General features: G+C 44.9%; 1 protein-coding gene across 4 annotated transcripts in view; it reads right to left on the reverse strand.

The window, feature by feature from the left end:
- spryd3 (SPRY domain containing 3) overlaps window positions 1–17,795 on the reverse strand; it is a 77,510-nt gene that overhangs the window by 35,069 nt on the left and 24,646 nt on the right. For all 4 annotated transcript variants that reach the window (XM_055664558.1, XM_055664559.1, XM_055664556.1 and 1 more), the window contains exon 7: window positions 10,094–10,243. In XM_055664558.1, coding sequence (XP_055520533.1) covers window positions 10,094–10,243 — 150 coding nt within the window. The remainder of the gene's footprint in view (window positions 1–10,093; window positions 10,244–17,795) is intronic.

Here is a 17,795-nt window from a genome sequence, read left to right on the forward strand (position 1 = left end):
TGTGTATGTGTGTGTGTGTACGTATGTGTATGTGTGTATATATATATGTGTGTGTGTGTGTATATATGTGTGTGTGTGTGTGTGTGTGTATATATCTATATGTGTGTGTGTACGTGTGTGTACGTATGTGTGTGTGTGTGTATGTGTGTGTACGTGTGTGTGTGTGTGTACATATGTGTGTGTGTGTGTGTGTGTGTGTGTGTGTGTGTGTGTGTGTGTGTGTGTACGTATGTGTGTGTGTTTGTGTGTGTGTGTGTGTGTGTGTGTGTGTGTGTGTGTGTGTGTGTGTGTGTGTGTGTGTGTGTGTGTGTGTGTGTGTGTGTGTGTGTGTGTGTGTGTGTGTATACGTATGTGTGTGTGTATGTATGTGTATATATATATATATATCTGTATATATATATGAATATATGTGTATATACACACACTGATTTTTTTTGTCTTCGTTTATTATATTGTTTACAGAGTATTATGTTTCCATATTGTGTTGTGCTGCAGCAATTAAGAATTTCATTGTTCTATCTGGAACGTACGACAATAAAACACTTAACTCTTGAGTCCCACAAAAGAAGAAGTGATGACTGCTACTGTTCAGTAGCAGTAACTGGTTCCCAAATTGATTTTTAAAGACACAAAGTGCTGGAGTATCTCAGCCGGTCAAGGCCGCTTGGGGAGCATGGGTAGGTGGATGTTTCGTGTCGGGACCCTTCTTGCCCTCTGGAGTTCCTTGTTCCTCCCCAAATCATCAATGATCCTAACACCAAATAGACAATTACCAGCCCTCAGCAACTCCTGTCAGAATCAAAGTACTTGAAATGCTGCTCTAAAACCACTTCAACACCCAAGTGGAAAAGTAGAAACTCTTCAACTAAATATACCCTCTCCGACTCCAGAGCAAGAAGCACTCATTAATCTACACAACAGCACCCCCCAGCAGCAATCACTGGTGCAACAGGACCCCAACACATTGAAAGCAGAAAGTTGGTTAAAAGGGGAGAGTGAGCAGGTTATATAGTCCAGGCTACTGAGTATTAAAGAAATATTTGTTTAGTTTAAAGATACAGCATGGAAACAGGCCCTTTGGCCCACTGAGTCCATGCTGACCATCGATCACCCTTTCACACTAGTTCTATGTTACCCTACTTTCTCATCCACTCCCTACACACTAGGGGCAAGGTACAGAACGATCAGCCATGGCTTAACTTCATAGTGTCAGTTAAACAGCGTGGAAACAAGCTCTTCGGCCCAACTTGCCCACGCCAACAAACATGCCCTAACTTCACTAGTCCCACTTGCCTGCATTTGGCCCATATCCCTCTGAACCTGTCCTATCCGTGTACCTATCCAAATGTTTTTTTAATGTTGTGATAGTCCCAGCCTCAACTACCTCCCCTGGCATTTTGTTCCATACACCCACCACCCTCTCTGTGTGACAATGTTACCCCTTGGGTTCTATCTCTGAATGGGCTCGCCCCGCCTTACCTCTCTGAGCTGCTCCACCCATACGCTCCTGCCCGGTGCCTCAGGTCAGCTGGTCAGCTGCTCCTGGAGGTACCGAGGTCTAGTCGGAGGCTCAGAGGGGATAGAGCCTTCTCTGTTGCTGCTCCGGCACTCTGGAACACCCTGCTGTTGCACATCAGACAGGCCCCCTCACTGTCCATCTTCAAATCCAGTGTTAAAACGCATTTGTACTCCCTGGCTTTTGACCATGCCTGAGGCTTTGCTTCTGTTTGTGGTGTTTTTGATGTTTCTTTATTTTACATGTCTTTTCCTACTATTTCTTTTGATTGTTATTTTTGGTGTGTATTAACTTTTTTGTCAACGATTAGTGATGTACAGCACTTTGTTGCAGCTATGTTTGTTTTTAAAGTGCTCTATAAATAAAATTATTATTATTATTATTATTATTACATTTTGCACATCTCACTTTAAACTTATGTCCCGTTTCTTTATTCACCTATTCTGGGTAAAAGACTCTGCATTTACCGGATCTATTCCGTGCTAACATCTCGCTCAACTTAATGTGTATAACCTCTCGTTTCATCAATTCGCATTGCATTTGGCTGCTCCTGTAGCCCACCTAGATCTCTCCCTGTCATCCTTACAACTTACTTTCCCATTAAGTTGTCTCATCGGTAAACGTTGGGGCGGGAAGATTGCAACCTTCACGTGGTCCGCCCTGTTTCGACGAATGCAATCAACCCGGCGTGCACAGTCAAGTAAGATCAAGTTGTCCGACAACTTTAGGCTGTGCACGCCACACGCAAGAAGAAGAAAATCAGTAAACTTAGGCAGTATTTTGCAACAAGAGGCAGTCACTGCAACTCAATCACAGCTGGAGTCAGTAACCTGCATGGCTGTGCTGCACAACTGTACTCTGAGACTTTTAGAGACATTTTTAGAAAGGTGTCACTTTTGTCACAGTTTGGCTGTGGGAGTCTGTCACCTGTCAGATTACATCACAGCAGGAGACAATGTACTTGGTAAAAGAAAAGGTAGACAAAATTGCTGGAGAAACTCAGCGGGTGCAGCAGCAGCATCTATGGAGCGAAGGAAATAGGCAACGTTTCGGGCCGAAACCCTTCTTCAGACCCAAAATGCTGAAGGAAATAGGCAACGTTTCGGGACGAAATCCTTCTTCAAACCCGAAATCCGTTTCGGGCCGAAACCCTTCTTCAGACCCGAAATCCTGAAGGAAATAGGCAACGTTTCGGGCCGAAACCCTTCTTCAGACCCGAAATCCTGAAGGAAATAGGCAACGTTTCGGGCCGAAACCCTTCCGGGTTTCGTCCCGAAACGTTACCTATTTCCTTCGCTCCATAGATGCTGCTGCACCCGCTGAGTTTCTCCAGCATTTTTGTCTACCTTCGATGTTCAAGTCAAGTCAAGTCAAGTCAAGTCAAGTTTATTTGTCACATACACATACGAGATGTGCAGTGAAATCTATGGAGTAATTAAATGTGGATTAATTAAATTGAATCTGAATCTGAAATGAAAGTGGCAATGCTCGTGGACTTTTGTGCAAAAGACAAACAACCAAACAGCCAAACAAATTATAAACACAATCATAACACACATATTCTTTTACATAATAAATAATGGAAGGAAAAATGTTCAGTAGAGTTAGTCCCTGGTTAGTCCCAGTAGAGTTAGTCCCTAGTTCCAGCATCTGTAGTTCCTTCTTAAGGGGTTGGACAGGCTAGATGCAGGTAGATTGTTCCCGATGTTGGGGAAGTCCAGGACAAGGGGTCACAGCTTAAGGATAAAGGGGAAATCCTTTAAAACCGAGATGAGAAGAACTTTTTTCACGCAGAGCAGAGAGTGGTGAATCTCTGGAACTCTCTGCCACAGAGGGTAGTTGAGGCCAGTTCATTGGCTATATTTAAGAGGGAGTTAGATGTGGCCCTTGTGGCTAAGGGGATCAGGGGGTATGGAGAGAAGGCAGGTACGGGATACTGAGTTGGATGATCAGCATGATCATATTGAATGGCGGTGCAGGCTCGAAGGGCCGAATGGCCTACTCCTGCACCTAATTTCTATGTTTCTATGTTTCTTGAATACTTGGTAAAAGAGACTTGTGAGGAGAACAGTCAGAGGGGAACCTGTCAAAATCAAAAGTACTGCAATATTTTCCACGGTTTAAAATGCGATACTGCAAAAATAAATAGGATGATATTTTAGCAGAAAGTGGTAAGAAAATCGGAAAGCATGATGTTCATTTTTCCAAAGGCATCTTTTTGCTAATGCCTAGAAAGTCTGTCGCCAATTTTCTTTTCCATTCATAACATCACAAGAATAAGAGGAAACCATTGAACTCAATCTTGTTCCACAAATTAATCAGATCACGAGAGATCTCAACCTCAACTTCCAAATATACACACTCGCTGATGGAAACGTAGAATTTGACTTGCTTGGCACAAGATAATGGTTCAAAGTTCCCAGCTGGCAACCCAGTGATAAATTTGCCAACTTTATCTTTGTTATTATCTCCTTGTGTTGGGCACAGTGCGCCATGAAACATAGACAATAGGTGCAGGAGTAGAGGCCATTCGGCCCTTCGAGCCTGCACCGTCATTCGCCATTCAATATGATCATGGCTGATCATCCAACTCAGTATCCCATCCCTGCCTTCTCTCCATACCCCCTGATCCCTTTAGCCACATCTAACTCCCTCTTAAATATAGCCAATGAACTGTGGCCTCAACTACCTTCTGTGGCAGAGAATTCCAGAGATTCACCACTCTCTGTGTGAAAAATGTTTTCCTCATCTCGGTCCTAAAAGATTTCCCCCTCATCCTTAAACTGTGACCCCTTGTCCTTAAACTGTGACCCCTTGTTCTGGACTTCCCCAACATCGGGAACAATCTTCCTGCATCTAGCCTGTCCAACCCCTTAAGAATTTTGTAAGTTTCTATAAGATCCCCTCTCAATCTTCTAAATTCCATTCAGTACAAGCCGAGTCTATCCAGTCTTTCTTCATATGAAAGTCCTGACATCCCAGGAATCAGTCTGGTGAACCTTCTCTGTACTCCCTCTATGGCAAGAATGTCTTTCCTCAGATTAGGAGACCAAAACTGTACGCAAAACTCCAGGTGTGGTCTCACCAAGACCCTGTACAACTGCAGTAGAACCTCCCTGTTCCTATACTCAAATCCTCTATGGCAAGAATGTCTTTCCTCAGATTAGGAGACCAAAACTGTACACAATACTCCAGGTGTGGTCTCACCAAGACCCTGTACAACTGCAGTAGAACCTCCCTGCTCCTAGACTCAAATCCTCTATGGCAAGAATGTCTTTCCTCAGATTAGGAGACCAAAACTGTACGCAATACTCCAGGTGTGGTCTCACCAAGACCCTGTACAACTGCAGTAGAACCTCCCTGCTCCTAGACTCAAATCCTCTATGGCAAGAATGTCTTTCCTCAGATTTGGAGACCAAAACTGTACGCAATACTCCAGGTGTGGTCTCACCAAGACCCTGTACAACTGTGGACTGAAGTGCATGAAGCGGACTGGCTGTTTTGTAAAGAGGCGGCGAGAATGAAGAATAGTAAATGCAACCGGTTATGGGAAAGGCGGCACTAGAGCACGGGTAGAATAGCTCGCGGTGGGGATTTGGAGGGAGGGAGGCTGGAAATGGAAGGCAAAATCATCTTCCTCTTTGATTTGACCTTTCAGCCCGTTTTTCCAGTGCTTTCCGCATTTGAAGTCATTTATCTGACCAGTTGCATCGCTGTCATGGGATCTAATTGTTCTGTCACATCACGGACACACTGTTCTCGGAAGGAGATCGACACGTAGCAGGAATTCCATTCTGGTTTCTGGTTTATTCCTTCCCTGTGCCCTTCAACAACTGGCTCATTAAGATCTCCTGGAACTTTGTCATTTCCTTGCTCTGTTTACTGATTTCCGCTGCCATTTCCCTTCCACAATTAGTTCCCGAGCACAATCCCACAAATGGAAAAGTTTCCTTGAATCTGTGGTGTCCCACCATACTGAGAAGGTTCACCAGACTGATTCCTGGGATGTCAGGACTGTCTTATGAAGAAAGACTGGATAGACTTGGTTTATACTCTCTAGAATTTAGGAGATTGAGAAGGGATCTTATAGAAACTTACAAAATTCTTAAGGGGTTGGACAGGCTAGATGCAGGAAGATTGTTCCCGATGTTGGGGAAGTCCAGGACAAGGGGTCACAGCTTAAGGATAAAGGGGAAATCCTTTAAAACTGAGATGAGAAGAACTTTTTTCACGCAGAGAGTGGTGAATCTCTGGAACTCTCTGCCACAGAGGGTAGTTGAGGCCAGTTCATTGGCTATATTTAAGAGGGAGTTAGATGTGGCCCTTGTGGCTAAGGGGATCAGGGGGTATGGAGAGAAGGCAGGTACGGGATACTGAGTTGGATGATCAGCCATGATCATATTGAATGGCGGTGCAGGCTCGAAGGGCCCGAATGGCCTCTCTATCCTCCTGCACCTAATTTCTATGTTTCTATGTCTATCTGGCATTTCCTTGGTGTACAGCAATCCTGTCAAAGGTGGTCTTCACCAATGCTGCCAACTCCTCCCCTCCTTTCCCACCTCATCCATCCCTCCAAATAATGCTCTGCCAGGTCTGTATATTTCCCACTCCGCCTTACATTGCTGCCAAGTTTCTGTTTGTGGTTTAAAATCTACAACTTCCTGTGACGTTGTTGCTTCAAACACCCCCAGTTTACTTCCCACACTTCAAGACTTACAAAACAAGCTCTTTGTCTTTTACCAAGTTTGTATTTAAAGCTGCTCTGTTTCCCTCAGGTATTTTGCCCAAAATAACACCTCGTTGTGCTACCTTGCTCTTCTCCCTGCCTGGAACAGCTCACTTGATTTCTCACCTCAATTTTTTACTTCATCTGCATCAAAGCCCTGACAACCTTTTGTTCCTACGATTAAAGTGCCAATTTCTACCATCAGTTTATGTTTATGAACGTACACAACAGTGCTGGAGAAACTCAGCGGGTGCAGCAGCATCTATGGAGCGAAGGAAATAGGTAACGTTTCGGGACGAAACCCGGAAGGGTTTCGGCCCGAAACGTTGCCTATTTCCTTCAGGATTTCGGGTCTGAAGAAGGGTTTCGACCTGAAACGTTGCCTATTTCCCAAGGGATTTTCCCCAGTCTGCTCACCCTTCAGTTAATTGATTTGTTCCCTCAGTTTAATCTCTTCCCAGTTTATTAGCCCCCCCCCTTCCAGTTCAGCTGTAGCCCATCCTTGTGGAAACACTCACTTATCCAAAACTCCTACGGTTGGCCCAGAGATCAGCAAAATACCTTCACCCCCGACTCCACCCCTTTCGCTGCAGACGACTGTTCTTTTAAGTGCCGATTCCTAATTTTCAAATTTATTACAGGAAACATTTCCCGTGTCCTTGGCTCCCACGTGAAACGCGATCAATTGTTCACCTTCCACAGTATTTCCCAGTCTTTGCAAAAAATAACCGTAATCCCAACATCTGGAATGCAACAAAGTGAGTGGGACTCTCCATCGGGATTGCGTTCAAAGTGGCATGTGGCATTCTTGCTTTTATTGGCTTCAAGGAAGAGGGCAATGAGGAAATGGTGGCCGATTGGGAAAGGGGGAGATGCAGCGAGACCTGGGTGTCATGGTACACCAGTCATTGAAGGTAGGCATGCAGGTGCAGCAGGCAGTAAAGAAAGCGAATGGTATGTTAGCTTAAGGATAAAGGGGGAAATCCTTTAAAACCAAGATAAGAAGAACTTTTTTCACGCAGAGAGTGGTGAATCTCTGGAACTCTCTGCCACAGAGGGTAGTTGAGGCCAGTTCATTGGCTATATTTAAGAGGGAGTTAGATGTGGCCCTTGTGGCTAAGGGGATCAGGGGGTATGGAGAGAAGGCAGGTACGGGATACTGAGTTGGATGATCAGCCATGATCATATTGAATGGCGGTGCAGGCTCGAAGGGCCGAATGGCCTACTCCTGCACCTAATTTCTATGTGTTCTATGTTTCTATGAAAGAACAGGGTGGCCATGCTGGAGCTGGACAAACGTTGCTACGTACTGGTGTGATCACCACACACACACACACAGACAGTCCACAAGAGATTCACGAGGTTGCAACCACAGCTGGAGAATTTTAGGTGCAAGCAGAATTGAATTCATCTGGGATTTTCTATGAAACAAAGGAAGCAATATTTACAGCACGATAGGTTAAACAAGAAGCCAGCCAATAACCCAAGGGCATAGGAGGAGGACCTTTTCAATGCTTGCAGCAGAAAACTATGTGCCAAAATTGATCTTGGCACACCCATGTGCATGACATGTTAGTGCTGAAAGGCTGCTAGGCATGTGAAAACATGCCAGTTGACTTCTCTGCTAGTAAAACATTACTGAAACAAAATTCAGTTGTGTCCACAAGCTCCCCAGATCTAGAAAGCAAGTTTTAACTGGAGTTGGCTAGTTAAAGGTTCCACCCTACCTGGGCCACTATAGTCAGAAGCTTCTATCTTCCACCAGACAAGTACCTTCTTTAACATTTCGGATTGCTCATCACACCCCTATTCCTTCCCTTGCTGCCTGCTCACCACCACCCAACCATTGACTCAGCCAGCAACCACCCCACCCCTTTTCCCCACCCTACCATTATCTAAAATACAAACAGAAAATGACGGAAATACTCAGCAGGTGGAGAAATAGTTTTTGTTTTGGGTCCATTTACCAGAGCTGGAAAAATGGAGAAACTGTGCGTGTTCAATCACAGAGAGGCAGAGATGTAGACAACAAAACAATGGTTGGGATTGGTAGCAAACCAATTACTTTCAGTACTGTCTAAGAGAGGGGAACAAATATAGGACCATCATAACTGATCTTCAGAAGATTCCTTTACAAATTCATTCGCACAAACATTTAGAGCTACTAAAATTGTAACTTCAAAAAAGAGGTTGAATAAAGAATTTGAAAATAAATGGTAGCTTTTCATTAGACTGTAGAATAAACTAAACTAAACTATATTAAACAGCAGAAGTCCTATCCACACAGCTGGACTTCTTTAAATGAAGATGTCCACTCCACATGAAGAGCCCAAGGTTATTTAGTTTTCAATCGCATATCATTGTTGCTTGGCACAGTTTCAGTCTGGAATTCAGTTATAGATCCATAGGAACAGCATCCCCTTTCCCATCAGAACGAACAGCCCCCTCCATCGACTCTTTTAAGTCGAGACTAAAGACTTATCTATACTCCCAAGCCTTTCCTGACGTCCTCTGAGTGAGGGCTACATGTATAACCATATAACCATATAACAATTACAGCACGGAAACAGGCCATCTCGACCCTTCTAGTCCGTGCCGAACACATAATCTCCCCTAGTCCCATATACCTGCGCTCAGACCATAACCCTCCATTCCCTTCCCATCCATATAACTATCCAATTTAATTTTAAAATGTATGTATGTATGTAGTCTGTTTTGCTGTGCTATTCTTATAGCAAATGTAAAGCACTTTGGCCAACGAGAGTTGTTTTTTAAATGTGCTCTATAAATAAATGTGACCAGACTTGATATATATCCCAGACCTGATGCAGAGTTTTGACCCAAAACGTCGACCGCTCCTTTCCTTTCCAGCCACAGATGCTGCTCAAAACACTCAGTTCCTTCAGCTTTGTTCGTTGGTATATATCTAGAAAATATCTAGAAATGTGCATTGATGCTACTTGGCAATATCACCCAGAAACGCAATGAGGGCAGTTGGAGCAGAAACTAGACGTCATCTCCATCAATAACCCGGTTGCTTTTCTTGAATTGTCAGGACAGGATGAGATATGGGGAATCTGAGTGGTGATACTAGCTGTTCCAATTCCCCTACATGAACACTGCTCTTCAGCATAAAGAATCATTCAAGTACCAACTGTAGGGGTACACAAAAAAGCTGGAGAAACTCAGCGGGTGCAGCAGCCGCCGGGGGCTTTGACCTCGACTTCGGGAGGGAAATGGAATGCAGGGGAGAGACAAGAACCTTGCCTTCCATCACAGTGAGGAGGAGAGCCACTGTGATGGATGTTTATGTGAATAGTGTTGGTGTGTGTTTTGGTTCTTTTATTGTATGGCTGCAGAAACTACATTTCGTTTGAACCTCATGTGAGGTTCAAATGACAAATAAAGGTATTGTATTGTATTGTATTGTATCTATGGAGCGAAGGAAATAGGCAACGTTTCGGGCCGAAACCCGGAAGGGTTTCGGCCTGAAACGTTGCCTATTTCCCAAGGGATTCGGCCCGAAACGTTGCCTATTTCCCAAGGGATTCGGCCCGAAACGTTGCCTATTTCCCAAGGGATTCGGCCCGAAACGTTGCCTATTTCCCCAAGGGATTCGGCCCGAAACGTTGCCTATTTCCTTCAGAGATTCGGCCCGAAACGTTGCCTATTTCCTTCAGAGATTCGGCCCGAAACGTTGCCTATTTCCTTCGCTGCCTATTTCCTTCGCTCCATAGATGCTGCTGCACCCGCTGAGTTCCTCCAGCTTTTTTGTGTAACCTTCGATTCTCCAGCATCTGCACAGTTCCTTCTTAAAAACCAACTGTAGGTGTGTTTTTTTTGCCACCTACCTTTCGTGCCAATCCCAAGGCAATGTAGCATTTTTCACCGGGGTCAACGATCTCGACTTCAAAGTAATGACTTCTGGTGCTGAGGGAATGTCGTGCTTGCGCCAGGCCGACGTCCATTATGCTCTTCCCTTTGCCGATGTATTCTAATAGCTAGTAACAAGCCATGGGAGAGATAAGGAAGGAAAGGAAAGTGATATTCAGTAAACCAAAAACAGTATCATATATATTCCATTGTTTTTAAAGACTGGAGAACCTGAAATAAAGTTTTAAACATAGAAACATAGATAGAAATTAGGTGCAGGAGTAGAGGCCATTCGGCCCTTCGAGCCTGCACCACCGCCATTCAATATGATCATGGCTGATCATCCAACTCAGTATCCCGTCCCTGCCTTCTCTCCATACCCCCTGATCCCCTTAGCCACAAGGGCCACATCTAACTCCCTCTTAAATATAGCCAATGAACTGTGTGGCCTCAACTACCCTCTGTGGCAGAGAGTTCCAGAGATTCACCACTCTCTGCGTGAAAAAAGTTCTTCTCATCTCGGTTTTAAAGGATTTCCCCCTTATCCTTAAGCTGTGACCCCTTGTCCTGGACTTCCCTAACATCGGGAACAATCTTCCTGCATCTAAACTGTCCATAGTACGGTCTCGACCACCAATTTCTTCACTTTTCAACCTTTTTCCTCTTTGGTGCTAAATTCTAGCTCCCCAGGTTCTCTGCAATTATTACGGTGGTCATTTTCCCTGTGATTGTATGGCAACAGCAGCCCATGGAAACAAGCACGATCCTGTCCTCAACCAATATCTAAAGACTGGGGCACATTGGAGGAGTTGTGGGGTAGGGAGATTGATCACTGGGTGATGGCAAGCAGCAGGAGCCAAAGCTAAAGTCCTTCTGTGTGCAGGAAGGAACTGCAGATGCTGGTTTACACCAAAGATAAGACACAAAATGCTGGAGTAACTCAGCGGAACATCGCTAGAGAAAAGGAATAGGTGAAAATTCGGGTCTTGACCTGAAACGTCGCCTATTCCTTTCCTCCAGAGATGTAGCCTAACCTGCTGAGTTACTCCAGCATTTTGTGCCCATCTAAAGCTTCTTTGCAGCTTGAGGCTCAGACAACAGTGCTTCCATCTGCCCAGCTTGATACTAACTAGTTCAAGTTCAAGTTCAAGTGAGTTTATTGTCATGTGTCCCTGTATAGGACAATGAAATTCTTGCTTTGCTTAAGCACACAGAACATAGTAGGCATTTACTACAAAACAGATCAGTGTGTCCATATACACCATGATATAAATATATACACACACATGAATAAATAAACTGATAAAGTGCAAATAGCAGAAAGTGGTTATTAATAATCAGAGTTTTGTCCGAGCCTGGTTTAATAGCCTGATGGCTATGGGGAAGTAGATATTCCTGAACCTGGACGTTGCATTCTTCAGGCTCCTGTACCTTCTACCTGAAGGTAGCAGGGAGATGAGTGTGTGGCCAGGATGGTGTGTGGGTCTTTGATGATACTGCCGGCCTTTTTGAGGCAGCGACTGCGATAAATCCCCTCGATGGAAGGAAGGTCAGAGCCGATGATGGACTGGGCAGTGTTTACTACTTTTTGTAGTCTTTTCCTCTCCAGGGCGCTCAAGTTGCCGAACCAAGCCACGATGCAACCGGTCAGCATGCTCTCTACTGTGCACCTGTAGAAGTTAGAGAGAGTCTTCCTTCCTAACTAAACAGCGGCATCTGGGAATATTACCCAGCCCCTTTCTGTAGGTCTGTATCACCCTGATGGGCTTAAAATTTTTTTTTAACACAGCTGCTTTGCAGAGCTTAATAAGAGATACCATGAGATTAACAGTTCAATTCACACAAGACGTTTGCAAACGTTGGGTTATGGGAACTCTTCACCTCTTAGTAACCTTCTTGCACAGGCTGAATGCAGTAAACCCTTGGCACCATGAATGCACTCGTACAGCCGTGTGTCCATAAATCAAAAAGGACATTTAAAAAAATATTTGGACTGTCACCCAATTTTGCATTAACATAAACATTTGGCACTCACACTTTCATCTGCTATGACAAGCTATAACTGAGACATTGCCACCACAAACCACCAAAACACAGCAGACGTCCAACAGCAAGACTAACAGAAACAGTCACAAGGTGACCACATCAGGATTTGTTTTTCAGATCACGTTGCAATTTGAAACCATCTTACAATTCTCAAGAAAAATTCACAGGCATGTCATATATCATGGGGGTGGGTAGGGAAAAGACGAGACGCTTCAGAAAAATGTCAAACCTAATATGAGAAGTGCAGCAGCATCTTAAGGATAAGGGGGAAGTCCTTTAAAGCCGAGATGGGAAGAACTTTTTTCACACGGGAAGTGGTGAATCTCTGGAGCTCTCTGCCGCAGAGGGTGGTCGAGGCCAGTTTGTTGGCTATATCCGATTCAGATTCAGATTCAATTTAATTGTCATTGTCAGTGTACAGTACAGAGACAACGAAATGCATTTAGCATCTCCCTTGAAGAGCGACATAGCAAACGATTTGAATTAAAAAAATAATAAGTTAGTTCGGGGGGTGGTGGTGGCTGGCAGTCACCGGGATACGTTGTTGAGTATTTAAGAGGGGAGAGATGAGGGCTTGTGGTAAGGGGATCGGAGGATGGAGAGAGGGAGGTACGGGATACTGAGTTGGATGATCAGCCATGATCATATTGAATGGCGGTGCAGGCTCGAAGGGCCGAATGGCCTACTCCTGCACCTAATTTCTATGTTTCTATCTATGGAGCAAAGGAAATAGGCAACGTTTCGGGCCGAATCTCTGAAGGAAATAGGCAACGTTTCAGGCTGAAACTCTGAAGGAAATAGGCAACGTTTCGGGCTGAAACTCTGAAGGAAATAGGCAACGTTTCGGGCCGAATCCCTTGGGAAATAGGCAACATTTCAGGCCGAAACCCTTCCAGGCCTATTTCCTTCGCTCCATAGATGCTGCTGCACCCGCTGAGGTTCTCCAGCTTTTTTGTCTACCTTCGATTTTCCAGCATCTGCAGTTCCTTCTTAAACACTAATATGAGAAGTATCTTAATAGCACCAAACCTTGCGCTTGTACTCTACTCAAAACTAACAGCTCTTCCATGTGTAAATGTGCCATGTTGGAATCAAACAGTACAAGAATAATAGGGCAGGCTAATATTCTGTAAATTAACATGGCCTGGAAAGAGTGGATATGTAGAGGATATTTCCATTAGTGGGAGAGTCTGGGACCAGAGGGCACAGCCTCAGAATAAAAGGACGTTCCATTATTAAGGAGATGAGGAGGAATTTCTTTAATCAGAGGGTGGTGAATCTGTGGAATTCACTGCCACAGAATACTGTGGAGGCCAAGTCAATGGATATTTTTAAGACAGAGATAGATAGATTCTTGATTAATACGGGTGTCAGGGGTTATGGGGAAAAGGAAGTAGAATGGGGTCGAGAGGGAGAGATAGATCAGCCATGATTGAATGGTGGAGTAGACTTGACGGGCCGAATGGCCTCATTCTCCTCCTATCACATATGAACAATGCTTGCATATTTTGGTAGTGGCCTTGACTCCATACTGTACGACTCTACATCTAAAACTAGAGGGCATAGGGTAAGAGGCAAGAGGTGTGGAGGGGACGAGAGGAAGGTTTGTTTTCACCAAGGGTGGTTGGAATCTGGAACGCACTGCCTGAGGAGACTCTCACAACATTTAAGAAATATCTAGACCTGCACCTGAATCCCTCCGCAACTCCCTGGTCAACTCGTCCCTTCCCACCCAAACCACCCCCCCCAGGTACTTTCCCCTGCAACCGCAGAAGATGCAACACCTGCCCCTTCACCTCCCCCCTCGACTCCAACCAAGGACCCCGACAGTCTTTCCAGGTGAGGCAGAGGTTCACCTGCACCTCCTCCAACCTCATCTACTGTATCCGCTGTTCCAGGTGTCAACTTCTCTACATCGGCGAGACCAAGCGCAGGCTCGGCGATCGTTTTGCTGAACACCTCCGCTCAGTCGGCCTTAACCAACCTGATCTCCCGGTTGCTCAGCACTTCAACTTCCCCTCCCATCCCCACACTGACTGTTCCTGTCCTGGGCCTCCTCCATTGTCAGAGTGAGGCCCAGCGCAAATTGGAGGAACAGCACCTCATATTTCACTAGGGCAGCTTACACCCCAGAGGTATGAATATTGACTTCTCCAACTCCAAATAGCCCTTGCTTTCCCTCGCTCTCCATCCCCTCCCCCTTCCCAGTTTTCCCACCAGTCTAACTGTCTCCGACTACATTCTATCTCTATCAATTAACTGAAGGGCGAGCAGACTGGGGAAAATCCCTTGGGAAATAGGCAACGTTTCAGGTCGAAACCCTTCTTCAGACCCGAAATCCTGAAGGAAATAGGCAACGTTTCGGGCCGAAACCCTTCTTCAGACCCGAAATCCTGAAGGAAATAGGCAACGTTTCGGGCCGAAACCCTTCCGGGTTTCGTCCCGAAACGTTACCTATTTCCTTCGCTCCATAGATGCTGCTGCACCCGCTGAGTTTCTCCAGCACTGTTGTGTACGTTCATAAACGTAAACTGATGGTAGAAATTGGCACTTTAATCGTAGGAACAAAAGGTCGTCAGGGCTTTGATGCAGATGAAGTAAAAATTGAGGTGAGAAATCAAGTGAGCTGTTCCAGGCAGGGAGAAGAGCAAGGTAGCACAATGAGGTGTTATTTTGGGCAAAATACCTGAGGGAAAAGCAGCAGCTTTAAATACGAACTTGGTAAAAGACAAAGAGCTTGTTTTGTAAGTCTTGAAGTGTGGGAAGTAAACTGGGGGTGTTTGATACAACAACGTCACAGGAAGTTGTAGATTTTAAACCACAAACAGAAACTTGGCAGCAACGTAAGGCGGAGTGGGAAATATACAGAGCATTATTTGGAGGGATGGACGAGGTGGGAAAGGAGGGGAGGAGTTGGCAGCATTGGTGAAGACCACCTTTGACAGGATTGTTGTACACCAAGGAAATGCCAGATAGACTCGGTATGGTGGGACACCACAGATACAAGGACACTTTGACATTTGTGGGATTGTGCTCGGGAACTAATTGTGGAAGGGAAATGGCAGCGGAAATCAGTAAACAGAGCAAGGAAATGACAAAGTTCCAGGAGATCTTAATGAGCCAGTTGTTGAAGGGCACAGGGAAGGAATAAACCAGAAACGAGAACCGTTATACTTGAGTTTGAACTGGTAGTATCTATGTACAGTGTATCTAATCTGTTTGGATAGTATGCAGAACACTGTACTTCAGTACACATGACAATAATAAACCTAAACTTAAGTTCCTCTTCCAGGCACACAACATCCTCAATTGAATAATTAACACTATTCCCTGAACGCTGTTGGGAATACCCCAATCAGCCATGGTCACAGGAACTACAATGGTTCATGAAGGAAGCCAACTATCATCACCTCAATGTTTAAGAAGGAACTGCAGATGCTGGAGAATCGAAGGTTACACAAAAAAGCTGGAGAAACTCAGCGGGTGCAGCAGCATCTATGGAGCTCTGAAGAAGGGTTTCGGCCCGAAACGTTGCCTATTTCCTTTGCTCCATAGATGCTGCTGCACCCGCTGAGTTTCTCCTATCATCACCTCAAAGTGGTTAATCAGATTCAGATTCAGATTCAATTTTAATTGTCATTGTCAGTGTACAGTACAGAGACAACGAAATGCATTAATATTTAGGTAATGGATTGAAAGGTAACAAAACCTGTTCTGGATTTGTAGTATCGCACAGTGTCAATTCAGAGCTATTTGAACTGTGTTACCCAAATGAACAAATTGCTTTAATTGATTGTGGGAGCGAGCCTACAGTGCATTCAGAAAGTGTTCAGGCCCCTTCACTTGTCCACATTTTGTTACGTTACAGCCTTATTTTAAAAATGGATTAAATTCATTGTACAGCACGCAACAAAAGCTTTTCACTGTACCTTTATTATTGGGGTCGGAGAGGAATTTCCCGGATTTTTTTCCCGAATTGGACCTGGGTTTTTATCCGGTTTTTTGCCTCCCCCAGGAGATCACGAGGTTCTTGGGGTGGAGAGGGGTGATAGCGGTATAAAGGGGAGGGTAGTGTCTTGTGTTCTGTGTCTTGTGTCTACTGTTTGTGGGTAAGTGTGTCTGTTTAGTGTTCAGCCATGAGCGAATGGCGGTGCGGGCTCGACGGACCTGGTGGTCTACTCTCGCACCTACTTTCTATGTTTCTATGTTTCTATGTTTACCTTGGTACATGTGACAATAAACTAAACTGAAGCTATATGCCAGCACCTACAGTTCCTTTCTACACAATGGAACAAGTGGGGCTTAAACAGCAGCAGCAGCAACAAGTCTGCAGATTAGTGTGATACAGACACCCTGAAATTTGCTTGCAGAGACCGAGTCAACTTTGGGCATGGTTTGCTGCTTCGTCTGTGCCTTGGAAAAGTAGGTGTCTTTCACACTTGCCCACAGTGATCAGCTTATTTTAGATGTGTTTCTTTAGCACATAGGCAGAATTCTAGAACTCTGTCCATTCCAGGAATTTCATATTTTGAAAAAGATACATCTCAGAACAGAAGTCCACCGTCCACCAGCGAGCCACAGCTGTCGCCTTCCCCAACCCCCCCCCCTTGCCGTGTGTTCACCACGTCTCCTCCCCCCCCCCCCCCCCCCCCTCTTGGAAGGGTCTCGACTCGAAACTTCACCAATTCCTCCTCTCCAGATGCTGCCTGTCCCACTGAGTTAATCCAGCATTTTGTGTCCATCTCAGGACAGAAGAATTGTCTGAAGAAGGGTTTCGGGACGAAACCAAAATCCTGAAGGAAATAGGCAACGTTTCGGGCCGAAACCCTTCCGGGTTTCGTCCCGAAACGTTGCCTATTTCCTTCGCTCCATAGATGCTGCTGCACCCGCTGAGTTTCTCCAGCTTTTTTGTCTACCTTCAGAAGAATTGTTTGTCTTGGTCTGTGTCCATTTCATCTAAGGTGACCCGCTTACATTTGGCGCACGTTGGCCATTCTACATTCTATCTCTGTCCCGTTTCAAGGAAACTTGAAACATGGCCATTCTTGGCGAATGTCACACGTTGGCCATTCTTTCCAAAGGTTGTCCCCAGGTGCCAGACCACAAATTCAAAAAAAAGAATAAACCTCTTAAGGCTGATTCTGAAGGTTGTTCAGAAGAGCAAGTACAAAATGTCATGAGAAACAGAGGGAGCAGTTTACAAAGAGGACAAAGACATAGCTGTGGTTATAATGCATCCCTTGGGAACCAGATAGTCAACATTACAAACAAAGATTATGCTACGTACAATTATCAGATGATTAAATATTCTAGATATACAGTAGGATTGTACTCGTTCCTCCACCCACTGATTCTTACCTCATTGCAGTATTAATGGAAAGCATAACTAGTTCTTTGTACCTGAATGAACTGACAATTCAATAAAACGGCTGGACAAATGGGATTAGTAAAATAATACAACCTAATGGACCCCAGGCTTAGATTGCATTGTTCTGCTCATTCAGTTTCACCGCAGAACTTTTTGCTTGAAGCCGACTTCAATGCCGTCGAACTGCACAATATCTCAATCTTCTCTCAAACAGCAGCCACGGACCACACAGAGAAAAGACAGAAGGGGAATAGCAGCCTGACTTT

Source organism: Leucoraja erinacea, chromosome 40 (assembly GCF_028641065.1).
Source record: "Leucoraja erinacea ecotype New England chromosome 40, Leri_hhj_1, whole genome shotgun sequence".
NCBI classification, from domain to species: Eukaryota; Metazoa; Chordata; class Chondrichthyes; order Rajiformes; family Rajidae; genus Leucoraja; species Leucoraja erinaceus.